Source organism: Limulus polyphemus, unplaced genomic scaffold (genome assembly GCF_000517525.1).
Source record: "Limulus polyphemus unplaced genomic scaffold, Limulus_polyphemus-2.1.2 Scaffold8167, whole genome shotgun sequence".
Lineage (NCBI taxonomy): Eukaryota > Metazoa > Arthropoda > Merostomata > Xiphosura > Limulidae > Limulus > Limulus polyphemus.
The window spans coordinates 2,416-20,842 of record NW_013673777.1 but is presented as its reverse complement, the minus strand read 5'-3'; the positions used below and the strand labels follow the sequence as shown (position 1 = coordinate 20,842).

At 34.6% G+C, this 18,427-nt stretch overlaps 2 protein-coding genes across 2 annotated transcripts in view; one reads left to right on the top strand and one right to left on the bottom strand.

Annotated features, from left to right (window-relative positions):
* Positions 1 to 7,089, bottom strand: part of LOC106475165 (pre-mRNA-splicing factor SPF27-like) — a 14,297-nt gene extending 7,208 nt beyond the window's left edge. The window contains exon 1 of the mRNA XM_013935861.2: positions 6,987 to 7,089. Coding sequence (XP_013791315.1) covers positions 6,987 to 7,061 — 75 coding nt within the window. The 5' untranslated portion in view covers positions 7,062 to 7,089. The remainder of the gene's footprint in view (positions 1 to 6,986) is intronic.
* Positions 7,090 to 12,667: 5,578 nt separating this feature from the next.
* LOC111083100 lies at positions 12,668 to 18,336 on the top strand. The gene is made up of 3 exons (XM_022379354.1): positions 12,668 to 12,801; positions 17,268 to 17,457; positions 18,234 to 18,336. The coding sequence occupies exons 1-3, from the start codon at positions 12,759 to 12,761 to the stop codon at positions 18,334 to 18,336; spliced, it is 336 nt and encodes a 111-aa protein (XP_022235062.1). The 5' UTR covers positions 12,668 to 12,758.
* Positions 18,337 to 18,427: the final 91 nt, after the last annotated feature.

Genomic DNA, 18,427 nt, shown 5'->3' with positions numbered 1-18,427 from the left:
TTGCCTGAATCTTGAAAAACCACAGAAAGAAATTTTTTCAAGGACTTTTGTTTGTGGTGCCAATTCAATAGATGGTGCCACATTATATTTATTATTTCTGGTGCATACATAGATATATACATATATACACGCTTACTCTATTATAGTAAGAATAAACAGATGAATAGTTTTGAAACACCATGAAAATAGGTATAAAAATGCTATAAAACTATACTTTTTGGATACATTTAGCAATATATGCTAAATAATTTTATATGGCATAATGAGTGTTCAATAGAACACCAGGAAACACAATATGTGTAAACCAAAGTTTAAATCAAATATGTAATATTTAGGATCTAAATATTGTATCTAGGTAATTTCATAATGATAGGCATACTAGATTTTTAAAACCAAATGAATTGCTCAGCGCTGTTGTTCCTGAAAATATTTTATATCCAAATGATTTTTATTCACAAATAAAATATCTCATACTTAACATTAACCATCAGTAATTACCCTGAGAATGTTTGCAAAACTTCAAAGTACCTAACATTGTATCACAAAAAAGTTTGTAGCTTATATTATGCCAATCTAACACTTCTAAGAGATTTTCAACATTTAGGATACATTTTTAGACATCCTTTAACTAGGTTTACGTTTCATTCCTCCTGCTTGCAGTTTCTTCATTTTGTAAAGCTCTATTTATTGATTAATTTAAATAATTATTTATTACGATATTTCAGATATAAACTTTGGTGCATGTCATACAGAATTTGTCACTTCCTATTGTCACTTCCATGTTTCTGTATTCAAACAAATATGTATCATGTGGAAAGAAAAGTCTGGATCATTCTATGTCAGTTCAACCAATTATATAACCCTGACTCTATAATCTTTCTGACAGTTAACATTTTCCTAAATTGAAAATGTATTTCCAATAATACTTACCTCTGCTGACACTTATAGCTATTACTTGACTGTCAGGGTTTCTTCTTTGTCCGTCTAAGCATTGGTCTGATTTTTTCTCACTTGATCCAGTTTTTTATACCCCACTCAATTGCCCTTGACAATAATTGTCTCGTGATATTATCCACCTATATCAATGCGCCCTCTATCCTGGTACTATAAATAAGCACCTCATTTAGATAATTTTATCACTTCTTCAAGACTGACAACACCCCAGTCTCTAACACTGGCTTTTAGTGGGGAAGAAGGGCAGGAGAGTGTCAGTGAAGGTGTTATTGGAAATACATTTTCAATTTTGGAAAATTTCAACTTCCGAAACATACCTCCACTGACACTTATAGCTAGAATCCAACATTGAGAAGGTGGAGGGGCTGGTGAAGGGCATTATCCATACAGAAAACATTTGCACAGATCACGGGTGTACCAAGATAAGACAGGTACCCAAGTTGGGAGAACCACACTACATCCCAAACGGGTATGTTCTTCACCCTAAACTTAGTTCCTGTATCAAGGGTGGAATTGTACATGAGTGATCATCACTATAGACCAGCCCCAACCAGATAGCTGAGGTTCCACTACTCAGGGTTGGAATTAAGGGGTTTGGTCCTTATATCCCACGTTGGTGACTAGGGCACTTGGACTCCAACGTTACGTATATATACTATTGATTGAATCCCAACCTGTAGCCATACATTCCAAATCACTGTAATCACGACGAGTAAGTAAGCAACACTGAAGCTGACAAATCTTCTCTTCCACCTGAAGAAGCCTGAAATGCAACACCCTAGGCTTGGAATGACAGAATTGTGTATGCCGTATTCAACCAAAGGAACAGAAGTCATCTGGTCTGGAATTATGAACATTCATCCTCACTCCCTAACCAAGTGGGTAAGGAGCATTCCACCTGCCCCTGTAATTATGGGGAGGATGTTGAACAAACGTGCTCAACCAAAGACCCAGGATGGGACCATTTCACATTCAAATTACAAGGAGATAATGGACTCCCTTCCATGAACAATGTACTGACCAGATACTGATCAAAAAGCAGAACCATGCACATCTCAACCTAACAGCAGAGTGTCAAATCTGAATTATTATTACGAGTAGGCTCCCACGTAGACCAGTGCTGCTCCTACCAACATATGAGAAAAAAACACCCAGGGATCTGAATAGGGGGGTCCCTAACTTCACCCTGTTCTCTGAGAGTGGAGGAATTCATTTGAACATTCTGGAAGAAAAGCCTCTGTTCACCACCAGCGACTAGAAACCAGCTAAGGCAAGGACTTCCTAGCTCCACTAGTACAGTCTGGAGGGTAATGGGCATTGAGAAGCCCTGAGGAACAGTGCTCTGGAAACAGTGCAATAGGTGAATCTAGTTCCCAAAATTTTTAAAAGCAAACTGACCCTGATTTATTCAATCCAATGATCAGCAGGAATGGGCAGGATCCGCTTTAGCTGTACTCATGTTAGTCCATGAGTGGCAGTCCAGCATGATATGGTAATTCCACCTGGTGAGCTCCTAGGTGGTCTTATGGAACATCTCATTTCTACAGAGCCTGTTGCAACCAGTAGTAATTAAAGTGAAATACTGATTATTAGTGCAATAAAAGCACACCTGTCTGGGCAACACTCGCCACTGTAGAAAGGTATAAATAAATATACTCACCCCTCTGGATAATCAAGCAGAATTGGTTAAGATTTCTACAGGGGGTAGGCAAAAACCCTCAGAGGAAGAGACTGCCAGATCAGGCAAATAAAGTTATTTGGGGGAGGTGAACATACCAGTCTGCACAATGACCTCCAGCACGCAATTCGACTGGGCTGCTAAGAACACAGAAAAGAGAAATCTGATTAGATGTGACTCACAGAAAATATCTCACCTTCAAAGAGATCCCATAATAAAAAAGAGTTGTGTAGTATCTCTAAGGGTATAAGCAACAAAACCTTTAAGACCATCACTGAACATGACCAAAATTGAAATCTGATGGGGCATAGAAAGAAAGAGTGAGCAGATGAATTGGAGTAAAGGATTGAACCCATTTCCCATCTGACAATGTGTTGGTCTGAGGGTGTAGAGAGAGAATGAGAAAATGGTATGTGGACAAGCAGCACAAATCACTCCAACTGGTGATGTCCACAGGTCAGCAGCTACATGCTGCATGGCATATAAGAGTCAGGTCATCAACAGGTGTAGAGAAAGAAGATGTAACCTTAATCTACCTGGTAGGTATCTAAAATGGTCATTTGGGGCCAATTACCCAAAACAATGTGAGAAATCTGGAGAGTACTGGGGGCACAAAAAATATGTAGATGCGATAATTGAATGGTAGTCAATAAAGCTGTCATAAACATTGGCGATTGTGGAAAATGCAAAATCCTCTGTCAGAGAGCCAAGTCAAAAAATGAGTTATAGTTGACACCATTGATTGAAAATGGTTCAACCTCCTCACAATACAACATTGCCAATATGCATGTCATTATCGTTGATAAAAGTGTTTTTGACAAAGCATAAACTAATACAGATACAAATAAACCTTAGAAAATAAACCCCAATACTGTATGAAAGACAGAATAACCTCTATGCCAGAAGCTTGAGCTTCTGGATAGCGAAATGAAACATATCAGATCCTAGCTGCCTCCACAGCAAGAGCCTAAAAAAGAAGTGGAAGATCTATTCACACCAGAAGAGACTGCACAAGCAGAAACCTGGGTGTAGCAGCCAATCTGGTGCTATCAACAGGATCTGACAATGGGTTGGAACAAATCATATTTCTTACCCTGGGTAACATATGAAGTGGGGAGAAAGTTTAGTGGTAATCCCATCCTGTCCAGACAGAAAGCAGCTATTGCCAGAGCCCAAAGATGAGGTACTGAGGTCCTGAAAATGTATTTCCAATAGATACTTACCTCTATATGCACAATTTTCACTCACCACTAGCCTTGATACTCCCAATCCATGTATATTAGATTATGAGGCTCCATATAAACCACAGACTACATGAAAATGATTGGGTGTCAATGGTTATACAGCCATTGTTACTTGCTTGGTAGTCAAATAAACTTAAAAACTACAATGCACAATGATGCATTTAGTAATATAGCCAAGGTTTTATTACAATACCAACAGTCATTTTGTTGTAGGCTGGCAGGAAAATATTAAATAATAATAGAGAAGAACAAATAGGTGATTCCCTATTATAAACCACTACTATGGTTCATTATACCTAGGTACTATAAAATTCTGTCAATAAAAAATGAACAGCCCATTGCTCCAACAGTCCTTATTAAAATATAATATATATATGTTCTCTATATATGCTTTGGTTCCTGTAGCCTGTGAATCTCAACAATGGTACAAGGACACAGTTTTATTTACTAACACAATGCTTGGCAAACTGAATGAACATCCATCACCAATAGTGGAAACTGGCACTTTATAACAGTTTAGAAGGGACATATACGAGTTCTTTAAAAATAAAGGTTATGTTGAAATATTTCTTTCCTAAAGGGTGAGTGTGAAAGGATGGCCTTTAAAATACAAATGATCACTTAATGTATGCATTTCTAAGAACTTATAGTTGAAAGTATAACAATATATCAACAATACTATATTTGCTATATCCAGTGCCAGTGAAGCCTTTTGCCCAATACCAGAGCTTATCAGACCAGTGGGAAATGTCATAGTAGTGGTGACATTTACATTATCAAATTTCATGAACAATAACCATTGTGGTGTGAACTAGAATGAGTTGCTAAAGTATAATTTTTATCAATTTCACTTACGTAATTTACAAGTCAGAATTAGGTAAAGATTAATAAAACATTATTATTAATGTATTTTAACACCAATTATTTATTATTACTTTATTTTTACTTTAACTTACTCATCACTCAAAAAAATGAGCAAACCCACAACTTAGTCTACTTTTTACCAGAATGGGTCAAGCAACCACAGTACCAAAGGGCTGAGTCTAAATTAGTAATTCTGGAAATGAATTATCCATAGTAGTGATGAATGTTTCACAGTATTTCAACTACACCATATCTGATATATCCATTGCCCATGAGGACTTTCATTCAATTCCAGGGCTCATCAGCCCAGTGGGGGATATGAAAGACATTGAAATAGTTAAGATGTTATTTATATTATGAAAAACAACTGTTATGGTATAAAATTGGTAAGTTAGTGAACTGTAATTTTTATCAATTTTATTTAAGTCATGTCATGTTATTATGTTACTAAACACAAGTGAAAATATAAACTTATAAACTTTTTATATACTTAAATTTCTTGTATTTTATATATACTGTAATTAGTTATAAAGGCTTTGAAAAATTCTGTGAATAGAGCAATGAACTTTTAACCCCTTTTGATGATTAAAGGTCATCACTGATTCACAACACATGCTTAGTTTTAAATAGTGGTAATTAATCATGTTATTTTGGTTTGTTTTGAATTTCGTGCAAAGCTACATGGGGTTATCTGTACTAGTCATCCCTAATTTAATAGTGATAGACTACAGGGAAGACAGCTTGTCAACACAACCCATCACCAACACTTGGGCTACTCTTTCACCAATGAATAGTGGGATTGACTGTAACGTTGAAAGGATGAGCTTGTTCAGTGATGGGGATTCAAACTTGTGACCCACTGCGAGTCAAGTGCCCTAACCACCAAGCCATGCCAGGCCCTTATTCTCATTAACACAGACATGAATTTACTAATTTTTGTGGTATTGGTAGGCCAATCCTTATGGTAAAAATGATCACCAATCAGCTGGGTGAAAATTCAACTCCTATGGCAAGTTTGCAGATAGGATATAATTGTTTAGTGAAACTCAAAATATGAAATTAATTCAGATTCAAAGACAACTGCTGCACCCAACAAGCAACTGAAAGAGGATGTAACCAAAATACTAAGTTTAAACATTTAATGATTTATATATCATTACATGATGTTGTAAGATGCGACCCTGACTTAATATTTTGTTTGTCCAGTAGAACATTTCACTAACATTAACAAATTACATTTTACCCTGCCTGGTTTCCAAAAGCAGAATAATATAATTATTTGCTTTTATTGCTATGCATGGAAAAAAATTTAGCTTTTGTAAACATATATCATCAGCCTACTACTACTACTACTTGACAAATAAGGCAGTGATATATTAAACAATAGCTCTTCATTGAACTGATTGTTTTTTGTATCCAGAAGCATTTTGTATTGCAAAAGATACAAACAAAACTTTAAAGTCATTAATAAATACCTATTGGTCATTTACTTCGAAAAAACAAAGCCATACAATAAACTTTGTGGTCCTTTTTTGATAATTAATATATATATCTGCACAATTCCAACTGAAAGCATGTACAAAAATGAATTGGAACTGTATGCAGACAATATGCTGGCTTGACAACAGTTTACATAACATGTATGCATCTATCAATTATGGTATTCAGTTTTGAAATAAATGAAAATACAAAATCTCTCTTTTAATTTATTATGTAAATAGGTATAATTGGTGTTTAACATTTGGTTGTTGACAGTTTCCAAATTCCATTTCATTTATCATATAATATAAATTACGAGTACTGGTTTTAAATCGAAGCATCTTAAAAGGGTTACATTTTATCTCACTTTGTCACAAGTTTCATGCAATGTCTCAAGTTACCACGTAAAGCAGTTTTGTTTGGACTGTTTCAATTAAAAGGTCAATTTACAAGTACGATTATTAATTGTTTTCATTACTTATTAAATAAATGATTAAAACTTCAATGTAAATCTACTATTTTTTCACTATAGAATCTAATTATGTGATTTTGTTGTTGCTATTTTCGCTCTTTAAAATTCAGTAGTAGTGAGTAATACTAATAGTACTACAAAAACTTAGTAATAGTAGTACAAGTTGTGGTACTGCATTACAACTTGCATTTACAGATTACTTCTAATTCATATCAAATATGAATCATATTCAGCTTGAATTACTTAACGTTAAATGTGAATTTACAATTAATTAGAATATTCAATTTTAAAATACCGCTTCTCGAACTCCTGGATCATCATATCCTTGATCAATATAAGGAAGAGCATCAACAACCACTTCTCCCGCCATGATAACTAACTGTGCCCTCTATCAGTCTTGTGAAAACGATTTGCATTAATAAAAAACAAAATCTTTCTGTTTCAATGAAGCGATATATTAACAATAAGTTCAAGACATCTAGAACATACAAAAGTTTTGTTTTATTAAACAATACTCAGAAATTACTGACATTCATTGTAATGGAGAATAGATATGTTATTACACTTATTGAAAAGCCACCCAAGCAGTGTGCTGTTACTAGGGCAAATAGGATTTTATGTTGTATCTACAGAAATATTGAATACAAGTCTAAAGAAGTTATAATTTCATTGTATAGGTCACTGGTTAGGCCACATTTGGAATATTGTGTTCAGTCATGAGCTCCTTAGGAAAGACATTGCATTCTTGAAAATGGTTTAGAGAAGGGTTACTTGAATGGTGCCTGGGATGGAGGGGGGGTTGTCATTCGAGGAGAAGTTGAAATCTCTCAAAAACTTTCCTCTTGAAAAAAGAATAGTTAGGGTAGGAATCTGGTTGAGGTGTTTAAGATTGTAAAGGGAATTGATAGTGTTGATGCATCATCTTTTTTCATACTTAACAGTGAAAATAGTATGACTAAGGGACACAAATATAAATTTTGGCAGATTTATTTTTCTAACAGTATGGTTGGTCTTTGGAATGGACTGCCTTCGGATGTTGTGGAGGCAGTAAATTTAAGAGAGTCTAAGAGAAAGCTTGATAAGTATATGAATAATAATGGATGATTTTAAGAATTTAATTAAATAAATTATTCATAGTTTAGTTTAGAGGATGGAACAGCCGAGATGGATCAATAGGTCCCATGTTGTCCCAAAACGTTATATATTATTGTTATGACAGCGGAAGTCACGCGACGCTGGAAGCATGCACGCTGGAGTTTCTAGAAGGATCATGAAGCCTCGAGTGCATTCGAGACGCCCTCTTTTTAATATATAAGCCCGACGAGTAAAATCAGCGCGATCGGAAGATAGACTGAAGAGACATGCAGATAGATTGAAGAGATAGATAATTGAGTCAGGCGAACAGTAGACACAGTAAGTAAAATGTGTGAATCACTGTGATTTATAGCTTGTGTTATAAAGGTTGTTAAGTTTAAAGTAACAGTGGAAAGTCTGTGTATTACAAAGTTGTACCAAGAAAGAATAAACTAGTTTTAATTAAGAAAGGACTTGTATCGCTGAAGTTCCTCGGAAAGAATTTATACCGGAAATTATCAAACGAGCAGATGCACAACATTATGTTATCAAATAATTAATGTGCGAAAACTTTCTAATGGAGTAAGACAAAAAGCAGTTACAACCAGGGTCAAAGAAAATACAATTTATTAAACTGTAACGACAACAGAAATCCAAGATAAAGCTTTCAACTAATTGGAATAGAAGTTTGATCACTTACAAAGGAACAGTTATTAAATATGTTCCTGGTTATTTAATTTGTAAGTGGAAGAAAGTTCCTAAGGAAAGATAATGTAAGAATTGGCAAAGATTACTTGTCAAAGGTAAGATTAGCAGTACCTCGACTGTGTAGAATCCAAGCAGCCTCAAACCCCATTCATTCCTGCTCTGGCTACATGACAACCATATTGTAGGAAAGGGATATGGTTCGGTTGAAGAGTTTGATGTGTATGTTCCTGTTGTTTGGCAGGGGCAACATGGCTCAGCTAGCTGATTGAATACAAACCAAGGGAAACTAGGAAGTTAGGAGGTCCTCAAGTTATATGGACAATCATTGGCATGAGTACATGTATGTGTGCCATTCGATAAGTATTTAATTCTTGGTCGTAACTGAGTGTTACAACCCCTTTAAGATATTTACTCAGCTGAACCTTTGATCACTTAGAACTTGGTCAACCTTTGCATATGATTGGACTCTCGGTATTTAAGGTGAAGCTCAAGCTATACCCAGTCTCTAACTTTGAGCTTCAACTGATTTGTTCCAGTGTTCCAATCCTGTTTCCGATCTCTTTGCCTGAGACCATGATTTAGAATGGATTCCTCTACAGCCTTTGAAGCCTCACTGCTGCTTCAGAAGACACATGATTTTCTTTAAAGTGAGGTATGTGAAGTCATTGAACAGATAGAGAGTGTCAGGTTAACTTTTACCATTAGCGTGCGTTTTGATGAAGAAGCATTGCATGCCAATACATCTTACTTTAGGGAGCTTGCTGAATCAGTCAATGGATTAGTATTGATGTCTCCAAGAACCAAGCTGTTTCCAATGGCCAATGAAGACTCTGATGCTGCTGGTAAATCCAGGGAAGTCCATAGCATTACACCATTGGAGTAGATACCATTTCATCAGGAGGAACAAAGCCTCCAAGCAGCCCAGCAGCAGGAGTTAGTACCGTTATTGATGTTACCCACGAAGGTCAAGACAAAAAAAAAGAAATGTCTGGTGAGTTGCTCCATTGTGGAGGTGTGGCACACCTGCGAGGATAAAATGATAGATGTATTTGCATCTTGAATGAGATCACTGCATTTTAAGCCCAAGAAGAACCTTCCAGTGCTAGGTATGACTCAAGGAAAGTCCAGGTCGAAGGAAGTTGGAGGCTGGATGGGCTCAACAAAGACTTTAACACTAGTAATAAACACCAGAGTGACGGTGGTTCTGACAAACCAGATAGCTCATCTAATTGTTCCTGACGACAACGAGGGAGCTTCAACTTTAAAGACTGAAAATACCAGAAGGTAGAGTAGAACATATGCCACTTTTGTCTCTGAGGCACCACCAGCATAGAGACCACGAGAGGTGTTTGAATACTTCCCATTATATTAATTAAAAGTGATTATGATATTCTAGCACTCAAATACCATTGGGAGAAGATGGCAGCCAAATGAACAGAGACCTCTATGTCTGGGAAAAATATTGGGTGAGGTGAAGAACCACTACTATGTTGAGATGCGAGGAGGAAGTCTGACATCTGCAGGACAGGCTACCTGAATCTGAGCAGTCAGAACCCAAGCAGACCTTAAGGCATCCATGGTCACCAATTGAAAGACGACAGCAACACTGGAAGCTCTGCTGGCAGAGTCAAGGTTAGTAGAGTCTCAAACACTTTCTTGGGTGAGTGTATATTTTGCATAAACTTGATATATTCTAAATTATATTTTATATTTGGTATTCTCATTTGAATTTGTTTTGCATTTAGAGAGACATTCTTTCGTTACATATGGAATAAAGTAATGCTGCCTTAAATACTGTTCATTACCCTATTAAGTAATAGAATAAAGTAATGCTGCCTTAAATCCTGTTCATTACTCTACTAAGTAATAGAATAAAGTAATGCTGCCTTAAATCCTGTTCATTACTCTACTAAGTAATAGAATAAAGTAATGCTGCCTTAAATCCTGTTCATTATTCTACTAAGTAATAGAATAAAGTAATGCTGCCTTAAATCCTGTTCATTACTCTACTAAGTTATAGAATAAAGTAATGCTGCCTTAAATCCTGTTCATTACTCTACTAAGTAATAGAATAAAGTAATGCTGCCTTAAATATTGTGTTTCATGATACTGGGGATTTTTTGTACTCTAGGTCATCATCGTGCCTACTGTAGTAAACTACATAGTATTCCTCTGCAACATTTTCTTTATAACAAAACACAAAACTGTTTCTTTCATATCACTAAATGGTTTGTAATATTAGTTTGTTGTTTCTCAACTAGCCTGTTTTATGTCTTATCGCATATGCCTGGACATTGGACTATCCCAGCGTATTGAGTTGTGACATAATAATTGGAAACGAGATTATCAACACGACATATTTTTTCCAGATGTTCATCCTGTTGTACTTAATTTTCGATGGTCGCAAAAATATGGTACAATATTTATTGCTCTAGTTCTTCTGTCGTTAAGTTGAAATTACAGAAGTAAGGGGTATGGTGGAAAAATCAAAAATTGGTGACGGAAAAAAGGGTGCAAAAGTACGACGGTATAAAGAGTTTTTAGAATTGTGTTAATTTATTTTGTACATTTTCCGCTGTGCTGAGGGTCACTCAAGAACAGCGTGTTGAAGCAACAACAAAGCATAGTTCTTCTCATTGTTGTTTGTTCTCCCTCCAACCAGCTTCGGACTTACTGTAATTCATGTCAGACGAGAGTTTCTAAGACGAAAACCACGCCATCACAATTATATGATTATCCAATGAATATATGCTTTACTAAGGTTTAAAACATTCACAAGAAAATGTTGTTAAAAATTGTTTCGTTTTAGGGAGCAGCACAAGTTGCAGTCATATTGGTTAATTGCTTTCAGCTGTTAATTTCAAGTTAAGTATTGGCGCAACCTATGTTCTTTAACCATACAAACAGAACTTTTGATATATATATATATTACATAGAAGTAAGTTCATCCATACAACTAGCTGAATATGATGATAAAAAAAAATCTTTATAATTTTCAGTCTAAGCAACACACCTAATACCAGACGTTATTCTAGGTTAACTTTACGCTAAACCTTACGACATGGATGTGAATTTTAATACCGCAAATTCTAGGTTTTTTTCTTCACTAGTACTAGTGAGGCAGTAATTCTACCTTATTCATAAGATATAGCCAGACGCTGCAGAAAATAAATAGTAACATACGAACCTGAATAAAAAAAACTTGTTACAAACGCGTTATATCATTTGATCTATTTCACATTTGTAAAGTCTCATTAAACTCTAGTTTTTCAACTGTATGCAGTTCTAATATGTTCAACTCCTTACCCCAAACTGACTATCCTTAGTTGCTGGCAAGGTTTTCATCGGCGTTTGGATTTTGTCTGCTATGACCACAGGCTAATATTATTCTTAAGACTTAATGACGACAGCAAGTAATGGTAGCGGAGGCAGGTGTGATTTTGAATTTCAATTTTATTATATTGTTTCTGGTACATATTAAGTTCATTAGTGTTTTATAGTGCTGATTTTAATCGCCTATGAACAATTAATGTATTACATAGCATTGTATTTCTTGATTTATATATCCATCCAAACATACATACATACTGCAACCTATAATAAAGATTTTACTTTTTAATGTGCCAAAAAACGTTGCATTTTTGTGGGTTTTTTTTCTTTTAATATAATAGCACCATGTGCTTGTTGAACCACTATAAACGGTCGTAATCCCAACCTCTTCACACAAGATTAAACGTTTTTATGTCCCTTTTTTAAATTTACCTTGATGTAGATAGACAATAATATTTACTGATAAACAGGCATTGCAAGATCAAAGTCTTAATTTATCATGTCGATCTATTTTTGTTACCAATTAAACAGGACTTAAGTTAATATGAATAAGAAATACAGCTACACCTATCGACGTAAAGCACAAATATGGTAATTTAAACAATACAACAATTCCTTTCCAATAATTCTTTTTATTATCTATTGTTTTAGTTCCTAATGTTTTTAATATATTTTACTGTCAACTGGTTTCTATATTCTACATCCACTATGATCTATCTTTGATCATAATAACATTTATCGAAACTACAAGAAAAACGTTATCCAATCGCTTGCCCCTTCTATTCATGTCACTAACGTGAACGAAGTGTAAATAGTGACAAGGAGCATAGAGCATTTATAACTGATACTGATTCGCTACAGATAACAGTAACTGAGAATGCCATGTGAGGTATTTCTTTCTTTCGAATTGGCAACACTTTAATGTACATAAAGCTACTTACCGAAGCAGTGCAAGATGACCCAAAGCGCAGTCACCTTTTTTCTTACAGCTTTCATGAGTAAGTAACATATGTTCTATAAGGAATATTTATATATATAGCATATGAATTAATGATTATTTTAAGTGTAGTTTAGTATCAAGTTTATTTAATAATACAGATGTAATATTTTCAAGGTGACCACTACCTAAAGTAAAACAAATTAATAATTTACAGTTACATTTTTCACGTGGTTTACAGCGTACATACTTTACAATAAATTACATTTTGGAGTTTAGTGGATGATTATTTGTTGAATAAGCGATTTATTTACATATCTTTTACGTATCTGCTTGTTTGTTAATTTCCGGTAGAAATTCTTTCCAAGGAACTTCAGCGATACAAGTCCTTTCTTGATGAAGCCAGTTTATTATTTCTCCATACAAACTTTTAGTACACAGTAATTCCACAGTCAGTACGTTTCTCGTCACTTTTAACTTAACAACTTTTATAATATATGCTATAAATTACAGCGATTCACAACCTCGATAACTTCGCTCTCTTCGAGTGCAAAACACATATTTTACGGCTCACTAGTTCAAGACTATTTGAATCATAAATTACACAGAACTCACCATAACTACTGTTTGCTTCTTCCTGCTGGCTTTTCACTGCCAGGCTTATATGCTAGCGAAAAGGCATCTCCAACATTCGTGGACCTCCCCGTGCTCGTACTGTGAATCCGAGTGTTCGCGGCCCCTTGCCACAAAAACGCATTATGCAATTTGTGGGCGTGAGTGCGCTATAAGAGTAACGTTCACATCTCACTATTCGTTCAGACAAGAGTAGAACAAGAGTTGGCGGTACGTGCTGTTAACTAGCTGCCTTTCCTCTAGTCTATAACTTCAAAATGAGGGGTGAGTGTGGCCTTTGTGTAGCTTTACGAAAAATTCTGAAACAAACACAAAAATCTTTCGTAAGTCTGGTAAATGTACAATAACGTTACAATTAAACGTATGTATAATTTGTCCAGTTTTATTAAATATATCGAAAGAGTAAAATAAGAAAGATTTTCTTTGCGCAGTTTGTCACGATTGTTAACCAGTGTGTCTTTCGCACAGGATACGAACGTAAACACATACAGTTATTTTACAGCCACATTAAACTGAAGTTGATATATATGAGAGTAATATCATAACACTTACTATGAAGCAAAACCTAGTGCAATATATCGATACTTCTAATTTTGTTCTTCATTATAAATTTAAAACTTATTGGAAACGTAATTTTTCCACGATATCCAATATTAGGGACAAAAATAACTTATTAAAAGGATATCTGTGTTTGTGTTGAAATGAATTGAATATACATATATATTAATATATAATATAGTTATACCAATTTTGAAAACACTTCAGTCATCTCTACGCGATCAACAGAAACTGTGTAGTGTGTCAGAGAAGCAACATACTTGTGGCACTGCACGAGCCTTAGAAATATTGTATGGGAGTCAGAAAAACAAGAGATTACAGCAAGAACGTTTTTACGTATTGTAATAGACTTATAACCAATGTGTAAAAGAGCTACAAATCTCGGAAAGAAAAAAAATTAGCCACACTTTGTATGAAAAGGACAATAGACCTTAATAAGAATATTTAAATACATCATGAGAGACTTATAAATGATATTGAAAGAGCAAAGAAAAAAAAAAACAATCTTTAGAAGCACAACTAGCGCCAAGGTATTTGAAAATTTTAAATAATATGTGTGGGATGACAGTAGAATTGTGTATCTTAATAACTAAAGGCGTAAGAATTAAAATATAGAAGACAGATTGGTAAGCTGAGAAGGTAGGAGAGAGAAACAGCTTTTAACGGATTATGTGACATCTTAAGATAACGTGATTTTTTTTATTTCCACAACGAAGCACTCTTTGTAAGTCGGAAAACATGCCAATAAAAACACAGTGAGACATATCTAAAGTACTTTAGTATAAGTAAGTATTGTTGTGTACACTTTTAAGATTATTTCTTATGATTTCTGTTTATCTTATCAAATATGTTTTTACCCCTTTTCGTTTTAAACCTTTAGAGCGTTCTCTAACAGCGTGATATAAGTGAAATTCATACTTGTAGGTTACTACAGGAAATATTTATTTTGTAAGAGTTTTAATTTATCTACATATTGTAGCTGCTCTGGAAGTATAAACAATTCTAAAAATCTGATCTTTTGTTAGTCTCATTCTTATTTCTTTATTTGATGTCACTATAATTATCACTGAAATACTTGCGTTAACTACATATATATATACATAGGTCTATTTCTTCAATAAATGTGATCAGGCCAATAATCATTGTACATTTATTTATTTTCTAATATTCATAGTTTACCCTGAAAGTCGACGTTTTAGAGGTCGTATAAAAATAAAACATTTGGTTTACTCCTGTAAGAAGGACTTTTTTTAATTTTCAAATATAATCTAAACCCTATTATATACATTCTGAAAATCATTCAAGTACCACTCAGGTACTGTTATCATTTCTCAAACCTAACTTTATGATATAAAGTACATATGTTATCCTGGTTAGTCCACATGCCACATGAAGTACATATGTTATCCTGGATAATCCACATGCCACATGAAGTACATATGTTATCCTGGTTAGTCCACATGCCACAGGAAGTACATATGTTATCCTGGATAATCCACATGCCACATGAAGTACATATGTTGTTTATGGATGATCCACATGCCACAGGAAGTACATATGTTATCCTGGATAATCCACATGCCACATGAAGTACATATGTTGTTTATGGATAATCCACAGGCCACATGAAGTACATATGTTATTCTTGGATAATCCACATGCCACATGAAGTACAACTGCTATTCCTGGATAATCCACATATCACATGAAGTACAACTGCTTTTCCTGGTTAATCCACATGCCACATGAAGTACATATGTTGTTTATGCCACATGAAGTACAACTGCTATTCCTGGATAATCCACATGCCACATGAAGTACAACTGCTATTCCTGGATAATCCACATGCCACAGGAAGTACATATGCTATTCCTGGATAATCCACATGCCACATGAAGTACAACTGCTATTCCTGGATAATCCACAGCCCACATCGTATATGAGATCTATTTCTCGAGTTAGCTGCACCTCCCCTCCATTTTTTAAAATTTTTGGTCTTAATTGATAGAGATCAATCTTCTGATTAACAATATGCCTCTTTATGCCATGACCAATTGTCAGTTTAAATTGGAAACGGAGCGACCTAAAACCATATGGTGTGCAATCATTCCTGACTATCCGAGATGGCTCACTGCAGTTTTTATGAGAGAAACTTAATATTAATATTTACATCTAATTAATAAAGAGTTTTGTTTGTTTGTCGTTAAGCACAAAGCTACACAATGAGTTATCTTTACTGTGCCCACTATAGGTATCGAAACCTGGTTTTTAGCATTATGGGATCTGAGACTTACCACTGAGCCACTGGTGTATTTAATAAAGGGATACCTTCTCTATCAAAAACAGTTTAAATTTAAATTCTGTCTTTTATACTTTTTATATTAGTTTGTATTTGAAATAAAGCACGTGTCGCATATTCCTGTACACGTATAATTTTGTCCTCCGGTGTGTCAGCAGTAAGTTTACAACGTTAACAATAAAACATGGGATTCAATTCTCCACAATGGACAAAGCGTAAATAGCCCATTGTGTAGCTTTGCGCTAATAAGGAAACCACAGCATTTTGATACAAAACTAAAAAATCACTTAATATTACTTACAACAAATTGTGTTGGTCTAGTAGTGATGTAGTACACTTTCTGTAGCTTCATCGTCAGGAAGAACTTTGACATCATTGTTTACACATTGATTAAGACATTGCAATATCTAGTTCTCAGTCATCTTCACTCACTATCATCTGCATCATCACTAAGAACTGTGACACCATTTTACAATGATTAACACATTGCAATGATGTAGTACTCAAATATCTTTACTCTATCAACTTCACCATCAGTAAGATCTGTCCCACCTTCGTGTATATGTTGATTACCACATTTACATGTGTGTTTGCAGGATATGATGCAAGCAAGACATTAGCAACTTCTCGTGTCACAGCACCCACAACTCACCAAGTACATGATAGACTGAGGTGCAGGTAGATTACTCATCCAGTAAATGGTAAGCTGTCCATCAGCTATCAATCTCCTGTGTGGGTTGGGGGTCAGTGGATTAGATTCTAGATGGTATTTTGTACGTTGACGAGCAAGATATGTTACTTGTGTTGGTCTAATGAGTCACTAGAAGGACATGCCATTCGTATCAGCTTGAGTAACCATAGTATTCCATAAAATAGGACATCTTATAAGTTATAGTTCTGGACAATATCTGTTATGTATAATAAATAATTATAGGTCATTGCTTTCGTAGAAAACAGTAAGTGGTGCACATATTGAAACCTTTTCCATTCTGATATCCATGTCACAGAAAGATTGACCTTTTCTCTACATTCTCTAGTGCTGTGGACAACCGTTTTTCCCCATGTGTACCTGGAAATTTATCCACAAGATAACCCTTTAAGATTTACAGTAGGATCAGACTTCAAAGTTCAATGTCTGCTTTTAGAAAATGACAGTGTTCGTGTTAACTCTACTGTTTCTGAAACTGAATGGCGCAGTCCACACGGAGAGGCTGTTTCATATAACTTGTAAGTATTGATTTTGATATGTTATTTAACAATTACTTTTGGTTTCATTTTATGGCTAAATATTTCCATTACTTCTTTGTTGAACAATGTTTCAAACTACTTTTGATATCTTATATAAAAAATTAAATATATGTACAGATATTCTGTAAGACTTTTTTAATAGTTTACTCAGCTTCTTACATATGGTTATTTTTTACTTTCTCTAGTATTAATTTCAACTTGAATTACTTGTATCTTTGTTAAAAAGACATTTTGTTATGTTAGAAGTCAAAGAAATGTTAAAAAAGATTGAAACATCGAGTATTTTATCAGCGTCAATTCTATAAATACCGTGATGTAGTTTTATTGTCCACCTAACGTTGTATTTTAGTAGTTGTAACGTATCTTACTTGCCGTTTCAACTCTGAAATTAAAAAAAAATTTTTTTTTCATGAAAGACCAGATCGACTGTACCAATATCATAAGAACTGCACTAAGAGAAAACCAAATCAAGAAACATTATATATATTTTTACCAAAGGTTACTTTCACACTAAAACATTTTATAGAAAAGACCTACAAGTCATATAACCAGATTTTTTAACACCAGTTTTTTTGGATTCTGTCTATCAAAGTTATTGAACAAGAGCCAGAAGCTTTAGCCACTATGTTACTAATGTTTAATAAATATGCAGAAATAATTATAGTTTCATCATGTAAATATAACTTGTAAGTTGCTGTTCTATTTATGTTTTGTTAATACAAAATGAAGATAGTTTTTGATTTTCGACATTCCAGAAACAGCTATCTTCATCCTCCTTCCCACACAAAACATGTGTATGAGATTGTTACAAGTGAGCAAAATGGTGATGACGAAAAAACTATGGGAGTACAGTTTTGAAAAAATCAAGAAACTAAATTAGTAATACAACTTACAGTTGTAATATACCTGGTACTTAATCAAGTAAAAACGTCTGATGCCATACAACTTA